At 33.2% G+C, this 26837-nt stretch overlaps 4 protein-coding genes across 4 annotated transcripts; 3 read left to right on the top strand and 1 right to left on the bottom strand.

The window, feature by feature from the left end:
• The first annotated feature begins 2162 nt into the window (after positions 1 to 2162).
• Positions 2163 to 3560, top strand: LOC110418881 (aspartic proteinase nepenthesin-1-like). Its single transcript, XM_021431703.1, has one exon. The coding sequence runs from the start codon at positions 2163 to 2165 to the stop codon at positions 3558 to 3560; it is 1398 nt and encodes a 465-aa protein (XP_021287378.1).
• A 1027-nt stretch (positions 3561 to 4587) lies between these two features.
• LOC110419277 (AP-5 complex subunit zeta-1) lies at positions 4588 to 11212 on the top strand. Its single transcript, XM_021432264.2, has 15 exons — positions 4588 to 4919; positions 5518 to 5609; positions 6254 to 6350; positions 6982 to 7025; positions 7368 to 7456; positions 7731 to 7822; positions 7909 to 8055; positions 8519 to 8666; positions 8805 to 8881; positions 9191 to 9262; positions 9465 to 9512; positions 9597 to 9724; positions 9813 to 9972; positions 10087 to 10297; positions 10858 to 11212. Exons 1-15 carry the CDS (start codon positions 4662 to 4664, stop codon positions 10905 to 10907), a joined length of 1713 nt encoding a protein of 570 aa, XP_021287939.1. The 5' UTR covers positions 4588 to 4661; the 3' UTR covers positions 10908 to 11212.
• Positions 11213 to 12150: 938 nt separating this feature from the next.
• Positions 12151 to 15607, bottom strand: LOC110418880 (homeobox-leucine zipper protein PROTODERMAL FACTOR 2-like). The gene is made up of 8 exons (XM_021431702.2): positions 15530 to 15607; positions 14569 to 15126; positions 14358 to 14459; positions 13493 to 13693; positions 13227 to 13398; positions 12846 to 13123; positions 12629 to 12724; positions 12151 to 12522 (listed from the first exon to the last, which is right to left on the bottom strand). Exons 1-8 carry the CDS (start codon positions 15605 to 15607, stop codon positions 12151 to 12153), a joined length of 1857 nt encoding a protein of 618 aa, XP_021287377.2.
• Positions 15608 to 23277: 7670 nt separating this feature from the next.
• LOC110419532 (vascular-related unknown protein 4-like) lies at positions 23278 to 25160 on the top strand. The gene is made up of 3 exons (XM_021432622.2): positions 23278 to 24171; positions 24266 to 24331; positions 24446 to 25160. The coding sequence occupies exons 1-3, from the start codon at positions 23833 to 23835 to the stop codon at positions 24584 to 24586; spliced, it is 546 nt and encodes a 181-aa protein (XP_021288297.1). The 5' UTR covers positions 23278 to 23832; the 3' UTR covers positions 24587 to 25160.
• The last annotated feature ends 1677 nt before the right edge of the window (positions 25161 to 26837 follow it).

Here is a 26837-nt window from a genome sequence, read left to right as displayed (position 1 = left end):
ACACAGAAGATCCCCGGACTTTTGGTCTTGAGGAATGGAGTGAATTTCAGGAGATTGGGATCATTGGAGACCTGCTTTCATCTGCAGATTTTGGTGGCAATTATTCTGTGTTGATTGTGCAACAACAACAACTAAGGATTGCATAAGTCCCAACGTAACTGATGTTCTGAAGTTGCCATTTGCTTTCCTTACTCTTATCCTTAGGATGATCGATGTGCGTTAGTGTTAGCCACAGACTTGTAAGTTTGGGACTTGCTTTTGGGTGGTTCTAACAACTTGAAATATTCATGAAGTTAGGACAACGTTTGACCCCATTGTGCAATCCCAGTTGTTGAGAAATAAAAAATGGACTGGCTTTCTGATTTCTTTCAAAAAAACAATGCATTAATTAAGGCAATCATCTGCTTGCAATATAATTGTAAGACCAGGCTTAGTGCAATATAACAGTAAAATAATGGGAAAAAAGTTAAAACTTTCCTTGGTTAAGAACCAAAGTTGTATGCAGCATCACTTACAGTTGATAGGTCTCTAAAGAAGCAATTTTATCCAAATTTAAAGCCAAAATAGTAAAATTAATTAGTTCAAAATAAGAAGAGCTATAGAATAATATTTCTTTTAAAAAAGTGGTTGGTGTTATTAGTCCATCAGCTAGTATGCCATGGTAAGTCCTGAACCATGGTGGTGGAAGACTCATATTGGCATAACAAATCTAGCTTTGGAGGAAAAGCTCCATACATTTACAAGGCAAGCGGCTGCTCAAAAAGCAATTGGCAGCACCTACCAAAAGAGAAGAAAGCCACTAAACAAATGATAATGGGCTTAACCAAGCAAGAGCACCTATGGAAATAAGCAACCTACACAAGGAACACCCCGCCATGAAAAAAAAACCTATGACGGCAAAGTTCCCTTGCACTCAAGGAGAAAGAGAAAGCCCTTATAGACTTCCAGACTGAACTCCGCAAGACAATCTAAAGCAAAAGATAAGCACAATGAAAAACAGACCGTGAACGGCACCACCACAAGCAACCAAACGCAACAAGACTTGGCTGCATCACACTGGCAGAAATGAGCCAGTTGCTATGGCACGGACATGGACAAATGGCGACACAAACCTTGTGACCCTACAAAGCATTACCAATCCACGCAAACATCAGCCATGAAACTCCACGGTAGCAGCATCCTCCAAACTCAGTCAATAGTCAAGGCGCTTCATCACGTAGAGAATCATCAAAGCAGCATAGTCCCTAACATGCTGCCACCAGAATGATGGACATTGCCAAAGCTCCATCCAGCAAAACATCCTGGGAAGCCTGCAGAACAATTCTCAATTAGGCTTCACCCTTCTCAACCCTTAGCGCTTTCTCTTTCTCCTATACTACACTGACCTCCCCCAACCTCAAGGAGTTGAACCTCTTTCCACCTAACTTCACCTCCCTAATGCCCCCCACCCGCACCCCTGTAATATTAAGCAGTAAAAGAAAGCAAAGGAGTGAAAAAAAAATTAACAAAGTGGGGCTACCTGGGATATGAAACAATTAACAAGAAGAAGTTGAAAGACCAAACAAGACAATAAATTGTTGAGTTTACTTTGGTTTTTGGCTTTGAGTGTCTTTGAAACGGGAAAGTATAACTCATTGTATTGACTTAAACCACGAGGACTTCCACAGTTTCCGCCATATCTCCTACTGGCAAAAATATATAATTAAAATAAATAATTTTGAAAAATTGAAGAAGGAATTTTATTATGACCAAACTAGCTAGTTGTACATTGGGATTTTCTCTTTTAGCTAAAATTATTGAAAGGAATTAAATTCAGTTGCCAAATTATTCTGATGTATCTTTGTGAATTTGGAGGTTTGATCATTCCATATGGCAACAGCTTGCTCCATTAGAAAACTTGCAACATTTGTTGCCTATTTGGAGGACATTAATTCATTGTTCATCAATACATGATGAATCATCCTTCCATTTTGACAAAGAGACAAATAATGAAACAAGAGGCAGTGATGAGGAAAACAGATATACAAGCTTACCAAAGGTAGAGGAACATTCAATTTCTAGAACCTGTTACAAATTTGGCCAAAAATTTACTTAACAATATTACCTATATATAAAGAACTACTAGCACCATTGAATTATAGGCTTACTTTTCAGCTCAAACAATGTCTGCAACCCTTCATTTTCTCAATGCCAAATTGTTCCTTTGCCTCTTGGTAACACTATTCCAACACCATTTTGCATTTGCAACTTCAAATCCTGCTGGCCTAAGTCTGAGGGCTGTCATAGATGATTCCCCAGAGTCTCCTTTATACCTTATTGGAAACCTCAGTAGGGCTGAAAGAATCGAAAAATTGATTACAATTAGCAATGCAAGAGTCAATTATTTGGATTTGGTTTCGCGACCAAATGCAAGGGTGGTTCCTAGTAATATCAAGATGCCAATATTCCGAGACATTCACTTCTATTCAGTATGGTTTACAATAGGGAGCCAAAAACACCCTGTGAAGTTGTTGATGGACACTGGAGGAGGCCTAATCTGGACACAGTGTCAACCTTGCAAAAACTGTTTCTCCCAAAATCTTCCAATTTATGATCCTAGAGTCTCCGCGAGTTATGGCACACTTCCTTGTGACCATCCCCTCTGCGATGGTGATTATAGACTCTACGATTGTGTAAATGGAGAATGTGTCTATGATGATGAATATGGTGGTGGATCCTCTACCAAGGGTGTTGCATCCTTGGAATCATTCCAATTCTTCATCGATAACCATAACACAAAAACTTTCAGCAATGTCATCTTTGGTTGCTCAGGTGATAATACCGATTTCTCTTTTAAGAATAGTGATATTTCAGGAATCTTCGGATTGAACCTGTCTCCAGATTCAATGTTGAGCCAGTTTTCTCCTTTGATTCACAATCGGTTCTCGTATTGTTTGGTCCCTTTTCTCGATGCAGTGCCTCGTCCAATCATCCTAAGGTTCGGAGAGGACGTTCCGCAGCTGCCTCCAGGACAGGTTAATACAGCATTGTTTGGGTACGCACCACCAGGATCCTATTATGTGTTCTACCTGGAATTGTTAGATATAAGCGTTGCAAACCATCGTCTAGGATTTCATCCTGACTTGTTCAGGGTCAGGCAGGATGGATCAGGCGGTTGCTTTATAGACTCGGGAGCCCTAATCTCTAAAATTGACACCAACACTTTAGGGGTCAATGCTTATGAAGCAGTGCTAGCAGTCTATAAAGCTTATTACGGATCACGAAACCTTCAAAGAACAAATGGTCCGAGAGGATTCGACCTGTGCTACGAAACTCCAGCAAATTACCATGATTTCGCAGCAATAACATTTCATCTTAATGGAGCTGACTACACCGTAGATGGGCAACTTGGGCATTTCTTCGACCCTGTGAATGGGTTTTTCTGCGTAGCAATTGTAAGGGGACAGCTTGGAACTGTGATAGGAGCATGGCATCAACAGAATAAGCGCATCATCTATGATAAAGGGATTGGTGGACTTCAATTTGCTGATGAACAATGTATCAATGATGTTCTTCCATGATTTAATCATTGAAAAAAATAATGTTTTGTGATTGAATTCTTTTTCTTCAAGTATCAAAATTTTGTTCGATATCTTTACTCTATCTGAATTTAAAATAAATGATAAAATATTACTATATTGAATGTCCAGTACTCGAACCTTATATAATCGTTGAATGTCGAATACTTAAACCGTATACAATGGGATTAGATCCGTAGGTACCCAATTAAATGGTAACCATTGCCATCCCGTCAAAATCCATTTTTTGATATTATATGAAAATGAATTATATATATATTTTCCCCACTTAATTAAAGATATATATATTAATTTGTTTTAAGTATTTAACAGTTAGTTTTAATATATTAGGGTATGAGTCCAGATAATTTTAAATTTTTTTCGAGTAGTTATAAGATTTGAGTATTTTACCATTTAATAAGTTTAGGTTAAGGCAACTAAAAAATATCAGGTCTGTACCAATTAACATCCCTGATCATGATCAATATAAAAACTTAATAAGTATATGAAAGCAATTCTTGAGAAAGTAAATGAGTTTTATGAAATAATTATACATTTTTGAAGTGATGATTTTAGGAGACAAAGGGTACTAAAAATCTTCATAAATATTTGAAAATTTAGAAACTTAATATCCAATATTTCTGTAACATGAAATTACTAAAGTAAATCGAGATTAATAAACGGCTAAATAAATCTATGAAAATTTATTTGATTCAAATAAGTACACAAAATTTCAATAAACTTATTATACTTAATGTTTCGATTTTTGTACTTAACGAAAATATAATTAAAGCTGCTAAATATATATTCTTAAAATTATTTATTTACCATTACTTTACCATTTGAAAGAAACATTTAATTCTTCTTCAAAATAAATAAACTCTTATTTAAAAATATATTTATTTTAATTTTGCATACTAAATCTTCGCAAAATTAGCAGCTCAATTTCTGAGAAACAAAACAGAAAAACTGAAAGTAAAGGGGTTCATTTAGTAATTCAAAGAACCTAGAACGGAGCGTTTTGTAGTGCTCCTCGTCATCGTCTTCCAGAGTGAAGCCATAGCGGGAATTTTCCTTCGAAGCAAGAAAAGAAAGGACAGGAAAATGAGCGATCGAGCACGAGATTGGGATTTCTATCTCCGGACCGTATCGAACAGTGCCAGAGACTCGAACTTCGCCAATGATCCAGCATCCGATCCTTCTCTCCTGCACGCCGTGAAGAAACTCTGCGATTTTTGTAGACAAGAAGAGAAATCCTCCGAGGATTTGGTCGCTAGGGTTTACCCTCATATCAACAAGCTCTTCCAACGATCGATTGCTTCCCTCTCTCAATCTCGCTCTTCAAACGGCATTCTCTTACTGGTTCGCATTTTCTTCCTATTTTTTTAATTGAATTGTTGAAAATTTTTTGAATTACTTGAATGTTTGGTGTGGAATTTTGATCAAACGTTATTGAATGTGTGATTAATTCTTTAATTTTCTTTCTTTTTTGACGATATATTATTGCGTGTTGAGTTTTGATTTGTTAGTGCCTTAGTGTATAGCTTGTGTGCATGTAAAAATTTCTCTTTTGATTGTTGTTTTTCCTCCTAGAAGTAGAGGTAAATGGTACAAAGAAAAATGTGTAATTGATTGCAAATGAGCAAAATTTTAAATGCAACACTTTTTTGAAGATAATTCTCCATAGGAAAGTAAAGTCATAAATTTTGTTTGAAGAAAGTTACAATTTTAATGTTTTATTCTTTAAAAGCACTTTCTCTGCAAGCAAAAGAAACAAGTAGCTGAAGAGACAACCAAGCAGACCCTAAAAGTTTTGCTTTTTGTAAAGGCTGGTTTGAGATGGTGTGGCTCAAAATTCAGATATTACCTCTTTGATTAGATGGCCGTAGTTAAAGTGTTTTTGTGCCATAGAATTGTAGTTTAGCAGTATTTTTTATATCTTTTTTATTTTACCAATCAGGTCATTCTTCAATTTTTCCTTGATTTTGGAGAGGTGGTTCTGCACGATGCTGATCCCAGTCTGAGGACATTTTTTCGTTCATGTTTGAGCCGGTAATGATATAGAGTGTCTTATTAGTACTTTTTGTGATGGTTATGTGGATAAAACTTTAGATCATGAGTACTTTGCATATTGTTTTTTCTTGCTTTTCGCATTAAACATAAGATAGGTTTTCCAGCTACTCTATCTCTTTGATTTGTTTTGTTATTCTGGAAGGACTTCTTTTTTCAAAAAACATAAAAAAATGAACTTGAGGGGATAAGAGTGAACCATAATGATTTATGTCAGCTATTTATTTTAGGAATTTAAACATAAGCCTGTTGATAGATTAATAGTTAACCTGTTTAGTAAAGTGCTAATTTACTTGGATCCTTTCTTCTAGCATTCGCTTTAGCTTGTGTATTTACTTTTATTAGTGTGCATTATCACATCAGCTTTCTGTTTTCTTTTACATTTTGTGCTTAGTGCACCCTTATCTTCAGAGGTGGCAAAATGAACCTGAAGTCAAACCCAACTGAATCTGAATTGACTAAAAAAATCAAAGACATGAATCTGAAACGACCTGAACCTGAGACCGATCTTGGAACTAGGGATGGCCCAAATCTGAAATGATCCGAATCCGAAACAGCCCAAGTCAATATGATCTGAACCTGCCCTTTTGCCACCTCTACCTATCTTATTCTAATGTTGATTACAGTGAGTTTGCAGATCCTGTTGTTGCAGAGGCTACCCTTGATTTTCTAAATGTAAACAAGAACAAACTTCTTAGTTCTTTCCCCAACTTATTGCCACAGGTATGATACTATGATTTATGATCCAGAACAGTTTATGCAACATGATGCTTTTATGGTGTTGAAGATGCTGAATATCTGAACAATATGCATTGCATTTCAGAGAATGTTGTTTGACTTTATAAAATAGTGTTATTATCATGTTCTGGCTTTACATATGTATCCTATTATAACCTATTTGTTGGTCTTATGTGTTCTACGATAAAAGTTGCAGAACCCAAAGAAAAGAAATACACGTAGATATGTAATTTTGACCCATAAGCCAATCTGAGGTCTGTGGCACTTAATGAATATCCCTTGTATACTTTGTTTATTTCAAACAGTTAAGACATTCATGTTGATCATAATAAATCAAGTTAAATATTTAAATGTGCATGTTGTATGAAAACTTTTCTTTTTCGGTTATTGTGCTTGATTTGCTTTAGAAAGTAAGTTCTGAAATTCGAAGGTTCCGTGGTCATCAGCTATTAATTCCCCTTTATGATTTTACTTGTTATATCTCATCTTCCCTTTGCTCAACTATATATCTTTCTTGCTTTTGAAATTAAAGGTTTCAAATTGGAAGTTAGACCGAAGATTAGATCAAGTATTTATTCATGTGCATCTCTTGCTAATATTCCTGATGTCTTTGTAGTTTTTCCCTTTGCTTCTGAAGCTGATTGCATGGCACGGAGAAAAGTAAGTTCACCAATCTAAAGTTTTATTTCTATTTCAAAGGCCATATTTTTTGAGTGTTTGGTTATATGGTCTGTTGTTTGACTGGAAATAACCTTTCCCTTTTTTTTTATGGTCTTGTCTCCACTTTTTGAAGAATTATTTGCCGTAATAAAGAGGCTAAGTTGATTCTTTTAATTAATATAAATAATAATAAATGAGATAAATATTTAGTGGGAGTTATTATATCCCTGTTATTTGGTTTACAAAATAAACAATTAAACGTAGAGTACATCACAAATGATTTGTTTTCCAGAGCTATTGAAGTAGATATGATCCACTAATCATCATGTTTCTGCTTTGCAGGTTAGAAAAGCCGTTTCTCAAGGTTTTTCCAGGATTGGTCTCACCTGGGTCATTTCTCCCACTATTTCCATCTTTAGTGGACTTGCCAAGTGAGTTTGTATTCTGGCTTCTCTGCTGACCACATTGTCCTGTTGTCTGCTCTCTCTTTCATACACCTTTTTACCTCATTTTGCGTTTTTTTTAAAAGCCTCATTTTGCATTTTAAAACTTTATTTACAAAAACAAAATTGATAGGTGGTTGATCCGATAATCTTTTACCTTCTTTTTTCTTTATCTATGTGCATTGAGTAGTGCGTTGAATGATTTTTCTTACTTCTTCAAAAAATAATTGCACGCCTAACATTCTTTGTTTATCTACATTAGTCTTGGTTGTGGCATTGGAAAAGGTGGAACGAAGCTCAGGGTCACTAATAGGAAGCAGTATAGCTTCAATCCAGAAGAGTACGGCTCCTGAGGTTATATTTGTGACTATAAATTATGTATTTTCTAAGTCAAACTCGTTATGTATTGCAAATAACAACACTCTCTCTATATGACACAGATGCTACTTGCACTCATGGATGAGGCTTATACTGGTTCTACTATTGGGGATGGAGGGGGAGACTCTGAGTCTGAGGATAGCAGTACGATAGATGTGGCTGATCCTCTATTTCTTGAACTTCTCAAGGATGAAAATGATGGCCTTGCTGTACGGTTTTATTTGTTTATTTCTCAAACTGCATTTTATACTTAGACAAATGCACATATAAACCTTGTATCACTGGAGGACAATGTATTTGTGTTTGAGTTACAGGATATTTTCTGTCTTAAGAATTTGTATCTATATGCTCCTGTAGACTTCTAGTTTTATTTTCATTTTTAAATTGTTCTCTTGCTCCATATCAACTATATTTAACTTTTATCTGCAAGTAAAAGCAGCACATTACGTCTCTTCTAAATTATGGCTAGCTTAGTGATTGTAATATTTCCTCACTCTTCCAATAAGACAATCATTTTTTGGGTATTACCGAAATATTCGAGGTTGGACTGTTATCTATTTTCAAGCTACATATTGCGTCTATGCCTAATTTAATCTTTGTGTATTATTAGATTACCGGCTTTCCTTTTTCTGGATATTTAAAATAAGTAGATAGGATCATTGATTGTTTCAGGAACGCCACTGGACTTCTCCTGGGGTTGCTGCAGTGCTACAGGCTGCAATCAATAGCCCTCAGTCCGATAGATTGAGGCAGATACTCAATATGGCACCTCGGCTACTTGATCTGTATTTTACTATAGCTTTGCGTGATGCAAATAATTGTATGTTTGTCATTTTGTATTTGTTTGATTATCTTTTTTTTTATTGTATATATAACTTGTTATCTAGAGAATGTTTTAAAGAGTGAGTGATGTGTCACTTAGCTCATTGTTATCATGTGTCTTGCCACTCTTTTGCAGCATTAATCTGTGCATTAATTCCCATTCTGATGACAAGAAATTCTGCGTTATTTCCTGACAAGAACTATATGTATGAGGTGTGTATGCATATTCAAACAATCAAAGTTGTTTTATTGATTTTCTTGTTTGACCCATGTATAGTGGTTTTGATATTATCTAAACAGGGTGTAATATCCCTCTAAATCCTGCCTAACAATGTCAATGAATGACATTATTTATTTGGGTCAATTCCAATATGCATATGTTAGATAAAGAAAAAAAGTTAGTGTCATTCTATTTTTTGTATGAATTCAAATTTTTAGCTTGTAAATTTCCATGATAGGCTACAACTATTTAGATGCTTTGGTTGGAACGGCTTGTATTTTTGACAAGTTATACTTTTGCAGCTTCGCAGAAGGCTTCTAGAATTCATGCTTGCTGCATTTCAGCTTTCTCCAGATTTTATTGCACTCTTGAAGGTATTTGTCATACAAATTTTGTTTATGTATTTTATCGTGTGTCAGATATTTCCCAATATATATTGATTATCTTCTTTAATTGTTAGTGAAATTGATGTCTTGAAGGATTGCCAGACCTGTGTCCTTTTTGATAATTATGATGGAATTTTATTTTGGGCAATTTCTTATTTAATAAAGTTTTGGTCCAATTTAACTTCTACAGAAGCCTATAATTGACAGACTCGGGGAGGCATACGACAGCCCAGAAAAGGTCAGATTATTACATCTTTATTTCAGCAAACAGGTGCCATATTTTAAGTTGGGGATCTAATTTTATATGTTTTTCCTTATATAGACAGAACTGGCATTACAATTGTGTTGGGCTGTTGGAGAGCACGGCGGGGGTGGTGGATCTCACAAAGATGCAGCTAGGGAACTTTTTGAAAGTCTTGAGCTACTTTTGTATGAAAATCTTTCATCTAGGTAACATTTTGATAGCTCCCTTTTTCTGTCTTTTATAAAATTGGTAGTGTTGGTTATGAAATGCTGACTTTTATCTTGGTTTTGGAAGTCGGCTAGGCCTGAGGCAGGAGTCTGCTGTTAGTTCTGACAATAGGAACTTCAGAAAGTCATCACAATCAAGGCTTCTGTGTTTTGTTATCACAGCTATTTCGAAGCTTGCTACATATCACCGTGAACTATTGCCAAGGGCACGTGTAGCCTTGGGCAAGGTTGTCTGACTTCAACTTTTTTAACATTTATTTTGGTCAAAATGTTTGTACAGAAAGAAATGAATTCTACAACTTAGGTATGTTGTTTTACAATCTTCTATTGTCAATGTCCAGGTTGCTGGATCTCGAATATCAGATTCAAGGGTTTGGAGGCGAGCTCGCGATTATTTGGGATTAATGAATGAGCCTGCTATTTGTTTGTCTGTGTTGGGGCCTTCCCGACCTTCACATGGACAAATGCACTATCCAGGCACTGTCAACTGGAATGAAGGAGGCACAAAAATGATTGCACATATTCCATTTTACATTCTTGGGGAGCAGGAAGGTAAGAGACCTGCCACTTACCCTCCCCCCCATCCTGTAGTTATTTTCCACTCATGCCAAGAAAGATATAGCATACTGTATTTTCTGTTTTTGAAGAGATGAAATCCATAGGGTCCAGCTCTCATCCATTACTCTTTTGTCCATTTATTTTCAAATTATCATCGCCATTCACATCTGTGGGGTTCATGATTAAAAATTGGAACCCACAATTGTGAGCAATGATAACAAGTGTATTGAAAAGTAATACACAAAAGAATAATGGTGGAGATCTCAACCCAAAATCAATAAACTACTCCAATCCCATAACCCCACCAATCCCTGATTCATTGTTTTTGATAGCATAGATAGAGATGAACTCCTGTATTTGAACTCGTATTCTGAAACTGGAAAAATGGATTTACTGTCTGCCCCCTTTGGAAACATATCCTTTGCAGGAGTTACCACATTGAATGATCCTTAAACCATGCACGGAAAATTCTAGAAAGCCGATTACCTGTTGCATTTACAAGTGTGGATTTCGTAATCATAAATATTCTATTAACTTCATTGTTTCGGATGCAGGTCCGCCCTTCCATGATTTTTCGTTTTCAGATATTCTTCCCAGAAGATGATAGCAACCAACTTTATCCTATAGAAAGGGCATCCCTGGAGTTCCTAATTTTATTGGAGTTTCCAGTTTAGAGATTTATCATTCTTTTTTTCTTGTGATTATGAATTTTTTTGTTATAACATTAGAGTGCATTAGACCCGAATGAAGTACTGGTATCATAGAACATAAATGATCTATTCTTCTTCCTGGTTGATTGCTTTGTATACCTTGAGCTTCTGAATGAGTGAATGTACAAACAAAATTTTTTTATGGGAAATGTACAAACATTTTAAACAAATAAATAAAAGAATTATATGTTGATTAATAGCCCACTGAATCATATTTTTGTACCGTAGCTAATTATTAAATACAATTTGCGATGTTCATGTTTTAAGTCTTCTTGTTCAATGTAAAATTGAAGCACTCTCTTACCTAACTCAATGAGGCCTAGGCACTATCGACTAACTTGCTTGCTTACTCTTAAAAGGAGTATGGTGTTAGTCCGGTTTAGGTTGAGTTACTATTACTCTCAATCTCAAAAAAACTTTATGAATATGCAACAATCTCGTGAGACTATTACTCTCAGCCTCAAGAAAACTTACTTGATGATTATGTAACATTCACATTTATAAACTTTTCAAGATCTCTTATCTGATATGAGATTGAAACATTTAATTTTTTTAAAATGTTTAAAATAAAAATTAAATGTGAATTTCTAATCTAATCTCTTTAATTCTACTCTGCTTTTCTTCTCGCGGAAATTGTTTTTCCAAGTTAAAAGTATTGGTTTTGAGAATTGATATTTGTTCAAATTTTCATCTCAGAACTTTCAAACAAAATGCCACATAATGAAAAAATAGGGCCACAGTAGATTAAAGACGGAGAAGAAGAAAATATAGCCACAAATACAATATTGCTTACTGCCATGGGTTTTATACAATAAATGTTTTTTTTTTTAAATGTATGAAGTTCCCTTCTTACAGGAGGCAAACCTAGTAACACAACCTTAAAGTTCCAAACACCTCAGTTACATGTATATTTGACAATGTGCACAACATAGAAAGATACATTGATACAGAACAACGAAATCCCAAAGGTGCAACGCATTCGGATTTGTTCATTCCTTTCTGTGAAGGAAGCAATTCCTATGTGAGCTAACAAAAGCTGCAACATTACATCTTGAGATCGACAATGCATGAACCTTTACATCTGCTGGAAACATACCATGGTAAAAGCTGTATGTCAGGTTTTAAACTTGATATCGATCACTTTCTGGCAGATTGGTTTCCAGATCCATCAGGCATGAGAGCTTTCTTGATGGCATTAATAGTTTTTGATACGATGTCATCCATGACTCCAAATGCATTCACAGGTATATTGTCGTCGATGAATGACCTGTCACCACGGTGAAAAACTAAATTTAGGATACTTCCCTCAGTTTCCTGTGCTTGCCATGGTGGTGGCAGATCAGGCAGAATGGTAAACCCTGATGCCAGAATCGCTGCAAAATTGGGGTTTCCACCATTCAAGATCATGGACATGCCAAAGATATCCATGGGTGCATATACCACATATGACCCAGTTTCGTCTGAGAAGCTTTCTTGCAGGAGCAGCATGTGAATTTTGCTTGGAGAAGACTGCAAAATGAAGTAATAAGTCTAGTTAGTGCATGGAGAAAAACAGCGAAATTAGATCAATAATTAAAGGCATGCAAGAAAATGGGAATGGTTCAGGAAAACTCACATTTACTTTCACAACAGAAACACGATTTTCACGATTTTCACCATTTTGGACATAAATAAGTTCTCGGACGGATCGACCAAATGAAATATGATCCCACTGCATTATTTAAACCATAAGAATTGAAAATCAAGATTTCTACCTTGGAAGTTACTAAATGAAAAGTTCTCCTATTGTTTGGAATGGGGAGAAGCAAAGAGCATATAAAACTTTTGCATACCTGGTCTCTTGTGCGCTCATCACGAAGAAAATCAAAGAGTATCTTTGGTGGTACTGGGAGACGAAGTGTAGTTGTGAAGATGATTGTGCCAGTAGGAGGCTTTTCTGGAGCATTGACAATTTTTCCCAATCTGTACCTAATATCCTGGTCATGAGTCATAGCTCCAGGTGCGCGCAACCAGAAATTCTCTGAACAAGAACTAACATTGTTGAAGAAAGTTCTAGTCATCCTCTCACTCAGCTTCAACAGGCTCTCCCTCCCAACTTGTGGTATGAACACTGTGCAAACAAGTTACATAAGTTAACCATCCAAAGTAATTATGTAACCACACATAGATGTATTAGCTTCGGTATGCAATCAGAAATGGGAAAAAAGTTTTACCGCTAGCATTTGTTGGACTAGTTCTAGCCATTGAAGTTGCTAGCCATTGACAATGTCTATTTATCATTGCAATCCATCGCTTGGCACTAAAGGCAGAACCAGACTCAACAAAGGGACGAAAAATGGGGTGGACTGATCCATTATCAACTTGCGCATGTTCCACCCATGTAACCTGATGACGAAATGCAAACAACAAAACGTAATGTTGAGATAAGAAGCAAGTGAAGTTGCCAAAACTTGATAAAATTTTGACAAATCTGGGTTACCCTAGAGCTTTCATTTGGCATTTCTTCGATTATACATCCTGATGGACTTCTTCGGAACTGTACATGTGTACTAGGGAATAGGTTTTCCAAGGAGACATCAACAACTCCCCATGTTCCCCTAGCTATCTGCTTAGAATACCTTGCGAAATAACTCTGTCGACTAGGAATTAGTGGTGAGGAGTGGTGAAACTCTGCTGCTATCTAGAAAAGCAAATTGGAAGAGCATCATCAGTATGGATACTATTCTTCAGAAACTATGACTTTTTGTAGAATTTGAATGAAAAATGGCAACTCAAGAGAACTTACAAGAACTAAAACTAATCGAATTCAATGATATATGCATAGAGGAGGTGGGAATTTGTTTCGACATCAATGACAAATCAAAATTAGAAATCATGATTTGGAGGTCATATGTTTTAGTTGCAGAAGCAATTAATCTCTCTATTAAGGGTGAGATTGTGATATCTTACCCTCCTCACACCTCGCAATTAACAAAGAAATATCGGGCTTTATGTAAACAATGTTATTCGAAGCTTTTGCATTTTTTTTTCATATACGAAGTAATATAATTGGTCTATTAAAGAAAAATTCGTAAAATAATTGAATATTTATATATATGCTATTTACAGAACTCAAAACGTTTTAAATGTATCTTCGTCTATTACGAAGAGTTTCATGCTTGCAATATTACTGATATTAATACGTTAATAAATCAAGTGACAAGTTCATTATTACATTTCGAATGAAAGAGATAAAATATAGATAATTTTTAGGTTTACCACTTGAACCCTCCCGAAATCAAGTGACGAGTTCATTATTGCATTTCGAATGAAAGAGATAAAATATAGATGATTTTTAGGTTTACCACTTGAACCCTCCCGTCATAGCTCCCATTAGCACCATGCAATATAACTCCTATCAGTGTTGCTCTGGAGACAATACTGGGAAATGCTGCCAACCATTGCCTCTGATCATAGAACAAGAAAAACATACAAGTGAAGATATTTCATTAAGAACTAATTCATAAATTAAACTTAGAAAATTAAGTGAATAAAAAAAACAAAGGAAAAACCTACCGAATCCATGAGTAATTCAACAATACTGACAGGTTTCATATCAACTAATCCAGTCTCTCGGGAACCTTCAATATACAATGGATTGAATTGAAACTCTGCAAGGGGAAATGTTGGCATGTCTTGATTGCCACCAGGGCTTGGCGAACGTTGAGGTCCACCTCTTTCAACCAATTTTATTATCATATCCGCTGTGAGATCATACCTTCTAAGTAGTTTTAGGTATTGAATCCCATCCAAAATCTCCATATTATCTTTGCGTTGCCATAGAGGTTCACCCATCGATGCCATTTTCTTTAGCTCTTCCAAGGCTTCCTTAGCTTGTTCAATGATCTCATTCCTTTTAGTATCAGGACAGATTGAGAATGCCATAAGAATATCGCTTGCTCGATGCATTTTATACATTGGAACATTTGTGGATGATCCTGAACCAGGCGATTCTGAACCTGACGGTCTTGAACCTGGTGATTGGGGACCTAGTGAGTTGTTTTGTGGAGGTTGAGGATTAGTCACCGAGAGGGAACCAACACCTTCATGGTCTCTTCGTCGTCTATGACCCCTCTGAATTTGAGACAAAAAGAAAAATTTTAAGACAAACACAGATCAAAGATAATTAGAAAAGAAAAATAGTCTTAATTCTTATAATATAAGCCTCAGCTTCATGGATATTGTTTAGAAATGATTAGAACCATGGAAACACGAAAAGAAGATCAAGATAATCAGAGAGAAGTATCCTCTTTCCTCACATATTTATCTTGTTCATCATCGTGAAATGGACTTCAAAATCTAGGGCTTCTTCGGTTCTATTTCATTTGTAAAGCATGGATCAAGTTCTTTACAAAATGATTAGTACATGAACCTATGTTAGATTCATTTGCTTATCAAATTTAATCAAATCTAAATATATATTTCAAAGACAAGATCAAAGAAAGAGTATGGAATAGTAAACAATATGAGAATCTACCTGTGGGTTCCTTCTAGGAGGATCTAACCCTAGCGGCTGTTTACCCACACCTATTCCATCCCTACGAACTGGTGGCATGTCTCCTATAGAACTTAATTATCAAAACCAGAAAACACATAGAATCAAACTCTAGCATCATAATTCATTAGTAAAATAAGAATTAAAAACAACACATTTCATATACATATATTTCTATAAAAAAGAAAACAAAAGGAGAAACTCATAGAAGTCCACACTCATCCCTAAGTCCTACTCTACTCTCACTATAATCAAAGTAGAGTTGTTCCTCAAGGTTGATCCTCTTAGATACTATCACTCCCATTTGCTCTATTTCACCCCCACACTATCCATCTGCAACATTAATTTTAAACTCTTTTTAAAAGTTTATCTAACAACTAAAACCCATATCAAAAGACTACAAATTTTCTCCAATTCCTTTCTTCTCTCCTTAACCTATATCAATCAAAATGAACACAAAAAATCATGAAAAACAAGTGAAAAAATGCAAATGAAAGAAAAATGAACATGGATATAGATAAGATAACAAAACTTAAATCTATAGTTTTCATGCATCTACCCATACATGACTTTGAAAATCAAATTGAAAAATTGAAAAAAAAATGAAAACCATACACTAAGACAACAGATGAACAGATCACTGTCTTTTTGCTCTAGAGTATCACACTCAAGTTGTCTCATCACTACAATATAATCATAATTTATATTGCTTTTTGGGGTTTTCGATGGAAATGGCAAATTGAGAAAGTTGGCGTCAGTGTTGGGAAAGAGCATCCGATAGGCACGTAGAAAGCAGTGTGGTGCCAGGTTGAAAAGGTTTAATTGCTTCAGTTTCTTTGCTAATGTGGCAGTATATGGCAGTATGATGTGGCAATTCTTTGCAATTTGACTGGTTAAGCCTTTATTAGGCCAGTTCATTCATGGCATTGCGTGCCTCAGGTGGATTTTTTTTTGCTCGTGGGGTTGGTGAGGATGTTTTCATTTATTCAATCATGTTTTTTTCGTGCCATTACCCTAACCCTAATTATTACTTTTCTTTTTTTTCCTATTAGATTCCTTTTTATTTGTTGTACATATTAATTGCTTTTCTAAGTTCAAGTTTTTTTATCCTCATCATTAAAAAAAAAAACTTAAAATCGAATTCAGATTTTACGAGAATTTATGAGAATTTTTTTCTTGAAGAATCATGCAAGCATTACGTAGGAAAAATTAGACTGAATAAAAGATCAATATCTCACTATGTATTTTTCCGAAGAATGTAGATTTCTTCGTAAATATTTTTATTCTCATTATAAACGTGATCATATACTTTCTTCGTTATCATATCTTATTTTCTTAATAGTTTCTCTAGAGCATTAAAATGTACACACATATATACATGTATTGATATTTTATTATCTTAAAGAATTATTTGTGGTTACAATTTTGAGCACAAGCTTTTCCCTTCCCTCTACCAAAATGTTCCGCAGGAATTTAGTCAATCAGCCTGATGAAGATTGGGCAAATTCCAAACTTATCTAGGTTTTGTTCCTTTGGCTACAACAAATTTAGAATTTAATTTCAATTTTTTAAAAAAATATATAATTTTTATGTAATGAAATATTAAAAAGTATAATTATTTAAACTTTTAGTTGTAATTTTTCATATTTAATAGCAATATAAAAATGTGATCGTTGCTAGTATATACAAATCTTTATATATTGTAAAAAAAATTAAAATAATGTCGGTAATCAAATTTATAAAAGTGTTGTAAAAAGTATATAAAAATGTTACTAAAATCATATTTAATAATATATTTGTGAAATATGTAATTTTAAATCAAATTTGTTATAGTGTTTATATTTTCGAAGTCAATCCAATCTCATGAAAGAATACATTTGTAAATTATGCAGTTTTAAGTCAAATTTGATATTATGTTACATTTCCGAAGTCAATCCAATCTCAAGAAATTATTTTTTTGACCGTCGTAGTGTTGATTGACCTTCAATTTTTTTTTTTAATTTCGGATTGATGGTATAAAGCTAAACACAGAAAAAAGATAGTTAATACAATTAATTATTAGTATGCTATCTTGTAACAATTTGTTCAATCAATAATTATATTATATCAAATCAAAATATAGATTTATTTTCTATATAGATGACTTGTTATCATAGGTAGGTGGAGAAAGATAATATGAGAAAATAATTGATATTGGTTACAAAATTATTCTGACAATCAGTGGCTTAGCTAGCTTGAAGAAAAAGGCTGAGCAGGCTATATATATATATATAGACTTGTAGCTCTAGAAATGGAGTTTCTAGAGGCTTTCCTTATCTTTGTATTTACGGTTCTTAATTTGAATGAAATAAATACAAATTGTTAAATGAAAATATCAATCATATGTAAATAGCTAATTAAAAATGGCATTAATACATAAATTTGATTAATTCATATATAATGTGAAAATTTTGTCTAACGTTTGATAAAAATACTTGTCTAATACTTGATTTATAAGTGATATGATTTGTAATTTATTGGTTTGAATTTGTTTTAATTTTACTTTTTATTTGATCATTTTTAATGAAAAAATCTTACAAGGTTTATTTAAGTCTTGTCCCGATTTGTCTCCCATAAATCTTACCAATTTACCAATTAGTACTTAAAATTTTTAATGAAAGAACATACGAACTTTTTTCATGTCTTGTCATGATCTTTATTTCTTGTAAATCTTATCAGTTTACCAATTGATACTTAAAACTTTTAATGAAAAATCTTACGAAGTTTATTCAAGTTTTACCCTATCTTTATCTCTCATAAATCTTACTAATTTACCAATTGGTACTTAAAATTTACAAATTTACATATAAAATGATTTTCTACATAAATCATTAGAAAAGATAAGGAAAATTCACAAACTTACACTATCATTTTTCTGATCCTTTTATTTCTTGATGAACCAAAAATAGCTCTATTAATCAAAGGGCTCTTTACTTCTTTTACAATTTTATAGTATTACTTGAATTTTTGGCAAATTTTTTGTCGCTTTACCTTTGGCAGTTTTTAAGGATTTTCACTGCAGAAAGTACGGCCTTTATTACTGTAAATCGCTGCATGATTGACAGTTTCCCCCAACTGACTCACAAAGACTACATCTACCTCCATATCTCAGTACATTTTCCAGCTTAATAATTTGAAGCATTCATAGGAAAAGAAAAGATTGTTCAAAGCATTCCATCACTTACTATTATCTTTCTAGGTTCTATAGGACTTATGCCAAAATAAATAAATTGTTCTCTGTTTGGAGAGTTACAATTGAAGTAACCCCAAACTTTTATCAAATAAAATATTAAAAGGTTTATATATATATATATATATATATATATATATAAAGATTATCTATTTTGATCATTGGGTATAATATACATTGATCTTCATCTCAAAAGCTTCCGGCTTTGGAAACCAAAGCATAAAATGCTTTTAGATTTCATTTACGAGCATCTTAAGAACGATATTATTCGAAAAATATTCTTAAGATGCGTTAAATGTAATAATTTACAATTAATCATTGGAATAATATTTAATATATATGAAATGAAAACATTATTTTTAATTATAATCTTAATTAATAAGTATTTTGATAACCGAAAAAAAAAATCTTGATAACCCCGTCTGAAGAATTTAACACTTTTCACTATAAATCCTAATTAAATGTTACCATCGACAAGTCATAATTGGATAATATTTAATATAGTGAATGAGAAGTACATTATTTTTAATTGTAAACTTCATTAACAAGTACTTTTATAGCACTGGAAAGAAGAACCCATCATTTTTCACAATAAATCTTAAACTAAAATCGATCTTACTCTTTCTTTGCGGCTAAAAGTTAATCGATCTTCACTTCCAAGGTTTCTAGTTTTGGAAATTGAACCGTAAAACACCTTTAGATTTTGATTTCGAGCATATTCTTAAGAAAGATGTTATTCGTAAATAAATTCTTACAATGCGATAAATGTAATAACCGACAAGTAATAAACAGATAATATTTAATATAACTTTAATTAACAAGTACTTTCGTAACACTCAACAACAAAAATTTAACACTTTTCACCACAAATCTTAAATTAAAATCGATCGTACTTTTACTTTTCAGCTAAAAAGTAATCACTGTTTGTTGAAAAACAAAATTTGGGAGGCTTTGAAAGAAGAAGAAGATGGCGTATACGAGTGTGTTGTTGATTCCTTCATATGTTTGATTTTCAAAAAAATAAGGAAACATTACAGAAGTAGAGAACTTGTTAGGCAAGAAAGAACCGTGTTATGTCACAATTCTTACCTAAAAATTCTTCAAGGACCATACCACAAACAAGATAAGAGACATCAGTTAACAAACAGCAATGTCTCGGCCCGCATATATATATTGAACTATGAAAGACCTAAATTTCATGGCCAAACATTGTTAGATATCAGGACCACCTCCTTCATCTCCACTTCTCATGGAAAACCAAACAAAATTTTTTTGTTCGTAATTTTCATCATAAATTATATATATATATATATATAGAGAGAGAGAGAGAGAGAGAGAGAGAGAGAGAGAGTAAAACTAGTTAAGCTAGCTAATTTATAGCATGTACAATTATTTGGTGTAGACTCGAAGAATGATTGAATTCTTTATATTATATACATATATACGGATGTACATATATATATATATATATATGTATGTGATCAATACCATCTTATGTACTTCTATGTGTGTGTATATAAATTACTTTTGTAGTCTAGTAATAACCGATTAAGTATTTTTCTTAGAAAAATGTTCCCAAGAAAGTAATTATTTTTATTTGTTAAATCTTAATATATAGTAATTAGATTATGAAAAAAAATCATAAGTGCAACCTTAATTAGCACAGGTATGAAACCCCAAAAAAAAAAAGAGAAAAGAATGAAAAATAAAAGTGGGAAAATGACCCAAATCCCTAATTTCTCGATTGGTTTAATCGAAAATGTGGGGACATGACTAATTTGTCTTTGAGCTCGACCTCACATGGGGCAAGAAAGTGCAGTCAAGGGAGGCGCACGTGGGGCATGAAAGCCCCCCGCATGTGATTTCTCTCATTCATTTTTGTGTCTTTGTTACAGAAAATTGATAGGTGAAAGTGGCCTTCCTCTAACTATGACCAAAATCTTTGTGTACATCTCTATCATTGACAACAAAGGAAAACATACACATGAAAAGAAAAGAACAGAACAAGCTTCACCTAATTTTAGAACAATATTTTTCTTTGAAGAGTCATCTTATCTTCTAGGAGGACACCACTAATTTTTCATAAAATTCACTTCTTCTTGTCGTAAAAAACCAGAGTGATGTATCATTGTTTCGGAACAAATCTCGTATAATTATTACATTATAATTAATCAGTTACAATATAATAATTTATAAAATCTGTCAAAATATTATATGAAACTCGCATTTATAAATGATTCATGGGACTATGATAAAATGAATTACGACGAAATGTGCTACCCGTCATCTTCCCTTTTGTAAACATGGAAAATTATTGCCTCAATCTTGGGACTCCTTAACATGTCAACCACATTTTGGTTCAACCTCATGTTAGGTATATAGGCTTCTCATATGACCCATCTTTAAAATCTTAAAAACAAAAAATGTTTTAGAATCCGATATATTATTTCATTTTGAAACACTTTGAAATTAATTAATATTGTGAGTAGGCCATCGACAACAGGGTTTTTTTTTTTTTCAAAGGTGACACCTAATTTTGATACCTTGTTAAGGATCACAAATACCTTATCTATCTAATTATGTCAATTTCCAAAATGGAAATAAAAATATTAAGAAGCTCAAGCTTTAATGACATGATCAGGTCCCTCAAGATGATGAAGCCTTTGCCAGAAAAATTTTTGACTTATTTGACAGTTGACACAAAAATAATGTTTTTTTTAAAAAAAATTAGAAACAAATCTTCATCAAATCTTCTATCCAAATAATGCTATAAAGAAAAAAAAATACAAAAGTCAATAATATTAGATTATTAGTGACAACAAGATGAAAAATGTTCTTATTTTATAACACACACAAAAAAAAAAATTGGGAATCTTAGGATTTAAGGACTTACATGTAAATGGCTAAGGGATATTGAAAGACCAGAATAGAAGGTTAACAAGAAATGAGTAAATGAGAGTTAAAGGTGTTTGCATATAACAAGGCAAAAGTCTATGGTGATTGAGGAAACAATGTGAAAGAAACCTTCCAAAATGTCCTTTACAATGGACTCCCACCATGAAGACAATGTGAGGTTTCCCTTGGTCCCCTCACATGAAAGTGTTCTTATGGAAATTGTTTTTTTATGAAGATTTTATTTGATAGCTTAACCAATTAATTATGGATTATTTCTTCAGATTTTGATTCTTATGAAGGAAAATTAATCATGGTAATCTTCTATTTATGTAACGATGATTAACTTGTAATCTCATATATGTTATTACTGACAAAGTTTCCTTTTTTTTATGTTTTATTAGAAGAAAGAGCAATTCAAACTTATCTTTTTGAGTAAGAGATACATATATCTGCAATCATTTAATCAAACGCTCGAGTGTAGAGTATTACTAATAATTCATTGATTCGGTCAAGGAAATGATGCATTCCAATATCTAATCACCCTAATAATTGCACTTGCAAAAGATAGGTTAAGACATCGGATAAGGCCCCCTAATTTTCTATTCCTAGTACTAAGTACTATAGTAATTGTCTCCTCAATGTTATGAAATATTAGAAGAAGAGATATAGAAACAGAAACACAAGAAAAGAGGTAAAAACGACGTGAATTCGTCATTTTCGTTTAACTATCAGTTGCCTTTCGTAATGAGAGATAATTTTTTCTTATTTCATAAAATAACTGAAACAATATGAATATCAACTTATCACATATCCATGAAAAAAAAAAAAGAAGATAAAATTAACATGAAATCACTACTTTTGTTTAATTATTAATTATCCTACATAACAAAAGGTAATTTTCTTTTATTTCGTAAAACAACTAAGACAATATGAGAATCGACTTTTCGTATATATCGATATCTATAAAATTTTACTTCGTGAAAAGTTAATTTCGACGAAAGAAAAATGAGAAATTTAATTTGATATGTTTCACGATGAGCACATTTGCGTATGCAAATGCAACCGAAAATAAGATAATTATTCATCAATAAGTGTCAGCCAAAACCAATCAAAGAGGTGGCAAAAGAATTTGGCAGTGAAAGCGATGGGCTAACATTATTTTAAGCTTTCTGAAAGTGCTTTTGATGGGATTATTTTAATGGTGGGTTCTTGGCTTAAGTCAATATTCTGAAACTCATATATTCCTCTTCAATGATGGGAGCATGTATATCTAATTCAACGGATGACTGAAGAAGAAGAAGAAGAAGAAGAAGAAGAAAGATTTTCAAATTATTCAGGTATAGCAACAGAAAGTCTTTCCTTTTCTGACAAATACTTCAAGAATTCAAAGGAAACCATTGATGAACGGAAGAATTATGAATTAACCATGATGATTTGGTTTAATGGGACTGGCTATTTTAGAGATTTAAGATCAAAGGTATTCAATTTCATCGATTTTTGAACATAAAGTAATGAAATTGACAAAATTTATTTATTAAAAGTTTTGATTTCGTTATTTTTTTATTCATAAATTAATGAAATTAAAAGTATAATGATAAATTTTAATAAAATAAATTAAAGTACAGTGATTAAATTTACCTTATATCTCTCCTAGCTAAGGAATTAACATGAAAATTAATCAGAGATCATTAGAATATTGCCAAAATGAACAGATGCTTTGATGAAATGTATGAATGAGAAAATGAACAAACCAAATCTCTTGAGATGAAAAAGTAAAAGAAATGACTGAAAGGGCTAGTCTGACCATGTGACTTAAGTGACTGATTCAACACACTTAGAGGAAAGGTAAGTTGAAAACAAAATCTCTGTTGGTGCATAGAGATCTAATCTACTGCCACAAATGTCAAATCTCACTCCTCCTTTGCAGCCAAATGTAACTTCTCTCCTCCCCAACTCTCCATTTGGTCCACACCCACCAAGATTCCAAACTCTCTCAACTTGTCTATTGTTTTTCTCTCTACTATAAATATAGTTTTTCAGGGGGGTTCGTCAGGAGTCATCAGCTCTCTCTCTTTTCTGATCTTCAATATTGTCCTATAAGCTTTCTCTCTTCTTCTTCTTCTTCTTCTTCTTCTTCTTCTTCTTATTGTTTTCATAGAATATGGAGAGTTCCATGAATTCTATGGGCAGATCACCAGTCTCTCTTTGTGAAGCTGATGAATCTCCTGAGGAGAGTAGTTGGACTATGTATTTTGAAGATTTCTCAAATAATAACAATGATGTGGATGTTGAAAACAGCTCTTTTTCTTCTGATATCAATTACCAAAGCTCATCTCTGGTTTCTGATGCTGCTTGTTCTGCTGCTGGAAGACATGTTTTCGGAGCTCCTTTAGGTAAAAGCTGTAACAGGTTGAGTTTCAAGAAGAAGAAGGGCAATAAAGGACGTTTGGTTGATGATGATTTGGAGGATACAGCTAGTTCTCCTGCAAATAGCCCCAAGGTCAGCCTATGTTTCTTTCCAAACATTATTAAAAAAAAAAAAAATCAATGTCAACGTCTTGTTTTCCTTAATAAAATTGCACCATTTTTGATAGGTTTGTAACTTAATCAACCACTTTGATAAGAACCTGAAGCAGAAAGATGTGATGGACATATCTCAGGTAAGAAATCAATTAGCTTTGTTTTGATTAATTCTGGCCATATAATTTTCTTTTTTGCCAGGTTCATGGTATACATGCTAACTAGGGTGCCTTTTCTTGCAATTCTTTTTATAGGAAAAAGGCCGTGCATCAGGACAAATAGATGAAAGAAATGATGAGTTGGGTCTTATAGGAAGAGAAGATGATGGCACTGAACTAAAGAAAATGGGTCTTTGTTTAGTTCCTTTGTCTATGGTAGTACACTATCTAGGTTGATTTCAATTCTATTACAGCACCCTCTCTCTCTCTCTCTCTCTCTGTGCATCAATGAAAAGAATGCTGTTGTGCATGATGATAAAATTAAGAGCTGCCATTGTTTCTTGCCTGCAACAATTGAAGTATGCAAAATTATGTTCATAAAACGGATAAAAGTTCAGAAGAAGGAAGCCCTCTTCAGTTTCATGTGTGGAAAAGGATTAACAACCGGCAGAGAGATCAATAGAAAAAAATACCCAAAGGACAGATTGATCCCAACTAGCTGGAAGTCAACATTAATGACCTATATCCTTACATCAAGACATACATCAAGAAAAGGTCAAACAATGTAAAAATATTTTGGGAATACCTACCCTTCCAACACAGTTCAATTCCTACTTGTAACAACAACCCGCCTATTTTTTTAAAAAAGGCAAATGGAGATTTTTATTGAGATAATATAACCAAGGTTAATTAGAAGAACACTAAGAGATATCTCAAGGCTAGTCAAATTACAAGAAGGTAGAAAAACTTTTTGTGCATAGTATTTTAATTTTTGTCAATTGATCATCATATGAGTTTGATTATCTTAAAAGGTGATTAAAAGATAAATAACTCTCAGTACAATTTAATTTTTCACGAGGCTCTGTCAACATTAAAAGCGCATCTCAATTCTTAATTTTTAATTGAAATCGATATTCATTGAATCAATAGCTGATAGTTGACCATATAATTTAAAATTGTGTTAGGCAAAAGAGGAACATTTGCAAGTGTAGATTAAAGCATATACCCTTTTAATGTAGAACTCAAAAGAAATAATTCAACATGAAGGTCCTGATCGTCGCCCATGAGAGGAAAAATGTTGACCAATCATAGTTACACTTTATGTAGTTTCTTTGGGCCATTCCCAAACCATAATTGAACACAAAGAGAAAAAAGGGAGAACAAATAATATTTTTTTCCAACTATATATGCTTTGCAAAATACCACTAAATCCCAAACTAGGTTAGCAATTATTTCCCATTTTGAGACTGTAAATAGTTCCAAGATAACAACATGCAAGAGTTCTTTCCTTAAAAGTGATCAAATTTTTTTCCTTTTTTAGGTCCAATTCTTTCTTATTTTCCTTCTTAAAAGAACAGTACCACAGTCCATTTCGACTGTGGTTAGGCAGTGTTCTGCCTCTCTCGTCCACCCTCCCAAACGTCAGCTGATGTCAAGCTGCACCATGTAACCAAAGCTTGGTTCCTTTCTTCTTATAATTATCATTTGAACTACGTCTCCAACAATAAAAATATTACTAAAATAAATTGTATACACCCCAACATTTTATTGAATGATAGGTACATATATTTTTTTATTTAAAAAATTAAATTCGAATATTTTTTTTCAACAATGCACGTTTGTTCAAGTTTATAAATTTTTTTTTTACAAATTTTATCTGAAGAGATTGATGGTTAGTGTTGTAATTTCCATAGTTTTATTAGAAAGCAACATTCTTGCTTAAGCAAAAGCAAAACCAGCCCGAGCCGCCTCATCCTTCAACTTCTTGCCTGTTCAATCTGGCCAGGAAGATGTCAAAAGCAAGATGTGCCACCAAATACAAAATACTGAGGGGGTTTGTCAGGAATGCTTTTGTCACCAAAAGAATTATTCCAAAAGGTGCTTTCTTTCATCATCACATTTTAAGTCAAACTAATACATCTTTAAATAGGTTATTATATGAAGGTAATACATCATCTTTGAAAAAAATAAAAATTCTTTTAAAAAAATTAACTACTTTTCTTTATGAATCAAAAAACATTATTTTTGGATTTTCTTTATGAATGAAAAAAACATTAATTTTGGGTATCTTTTTATGTCTTATGGATTCGATTCTATTCGATCATTACTTGAAATTTTAGATTAAATGATGGGTTAATTAGTAATTTCAGAAATATAAATAATGGTAAAAGTGACAATTAAGTATCATAAAGAAATTCCATCCAAGCAAAAAAGACTAGATATATGTGTTGCCTCTCTAAAAATGGGAAAAAAAAATTGACAACACAAATAATTGAAGGCTTCTTATTCTGTTTGCATGCAAGAGGAAGGACTGAAAAAGGTAACAAGATATATGCCAAAGACCAAACCAATGCCCCCCAAAATATGCAACTTTCTTGTGGCTTGCGTTGATGCAAACAGATATGGATCCAAGCATTCTGGTCAGACTCTAAGAAAAGCAGGTTTTATTTACCTGGTGGAACTTGAACATGTCTATTGGGACAAAAAC

This window comes from Theobroma umbraticum, unplaced genomic scaffold (genome assembly GCF_002168275.2).
Source record: "Theobroma umbraticum cultivar Fairchild unplaced genomic scaffold, ASM216827v3 scaffold_67.0, whole genome shotgun sequence".
Lineage (NCBI taxonomy): Eukaryota > Viridiplantae > Streptophyta > Magnoliopsida > Malvales > Malvaceae > Theobroma > Theobroma umbraticum.
This window is presented reverse-complemented; position numbering and strand designations above follow the sequence as displayed.

Excerpts from the sequence above, each read along its gene's own strand:
- LOC110419277 (XM_021432264.2), top strand. The coding sequence starts at position 4,662 with ATGAGCGATCGAGCACGAGATTGGGATTTCTATCTCCGGACCGTATCG. Across the intron at positions 7,457-7,730 it reads ATCTTTAGTGGACTTGCCAA|TCTTGGTTGTGGCATTGGAA; the intron begins GTGAGTTTGTAT and ends TATCTACATTAG. Across the intron at positions 9,973-10,086 it reads CACGTGTAGCCTTGGGCAAG|GTTGCTGGATCTCGAATATC; the intron begins GTTGTCTGACTT and ends GTCAATGTCCAG.
- LOC110419532 (XM_021432622.2), top strand. The coding sequence starts at position 23,833 with ATGGAGAGTTCCATGAATTCTATGGGCAGATCACCAGTCTCTCTTTGT. Across the intron at positions 24,172-24,265 it reads CTCCTGCAAATAGCCCCAAG|GTTTGTAACTTAATCAACCA; the intron begins GTCAGCCTATGT and ends CATTTTTGATAG. Across the intron at positions 24,332-24,445 it reads ATGTGATGGACATATCTCAG|GAAAAAGGCCGTGCATCAGG; the intron begins GTAAGAAATCAA and ends TTCTTTTTATAG.
- LOC110418881 (XM_021431703.1), top strand. The coding sequence starts at position 2,163 with ATGTCTGCAACCCTTCATTTTCTCAATGCCAAATTGTTCCTTTGCCTC.
- LOC110418880 (XM_021431702.2), bottom strand. The coding sequence starts at position 15,607 with ATGCCACCAGTTCGTAGGGATGGAATAGGTGTGGGTAAACAGCCGCTA. Across the intron at positions 15,127-15,529 it reads CTCCTAGAAGGAACCCACAG|AGGGGTCATAGACGACGAAG; the intron begins GTAGATTCTCAT and ends TCTCAAATTCAG. Across the intron at positions 12,725-12,845 it reads ATGAGCGCACAAGAGACCAG|TGGGATCATATTTCATTTGG; the intron begins GTATGCAAAAGT and ends TAAATAATGCAG.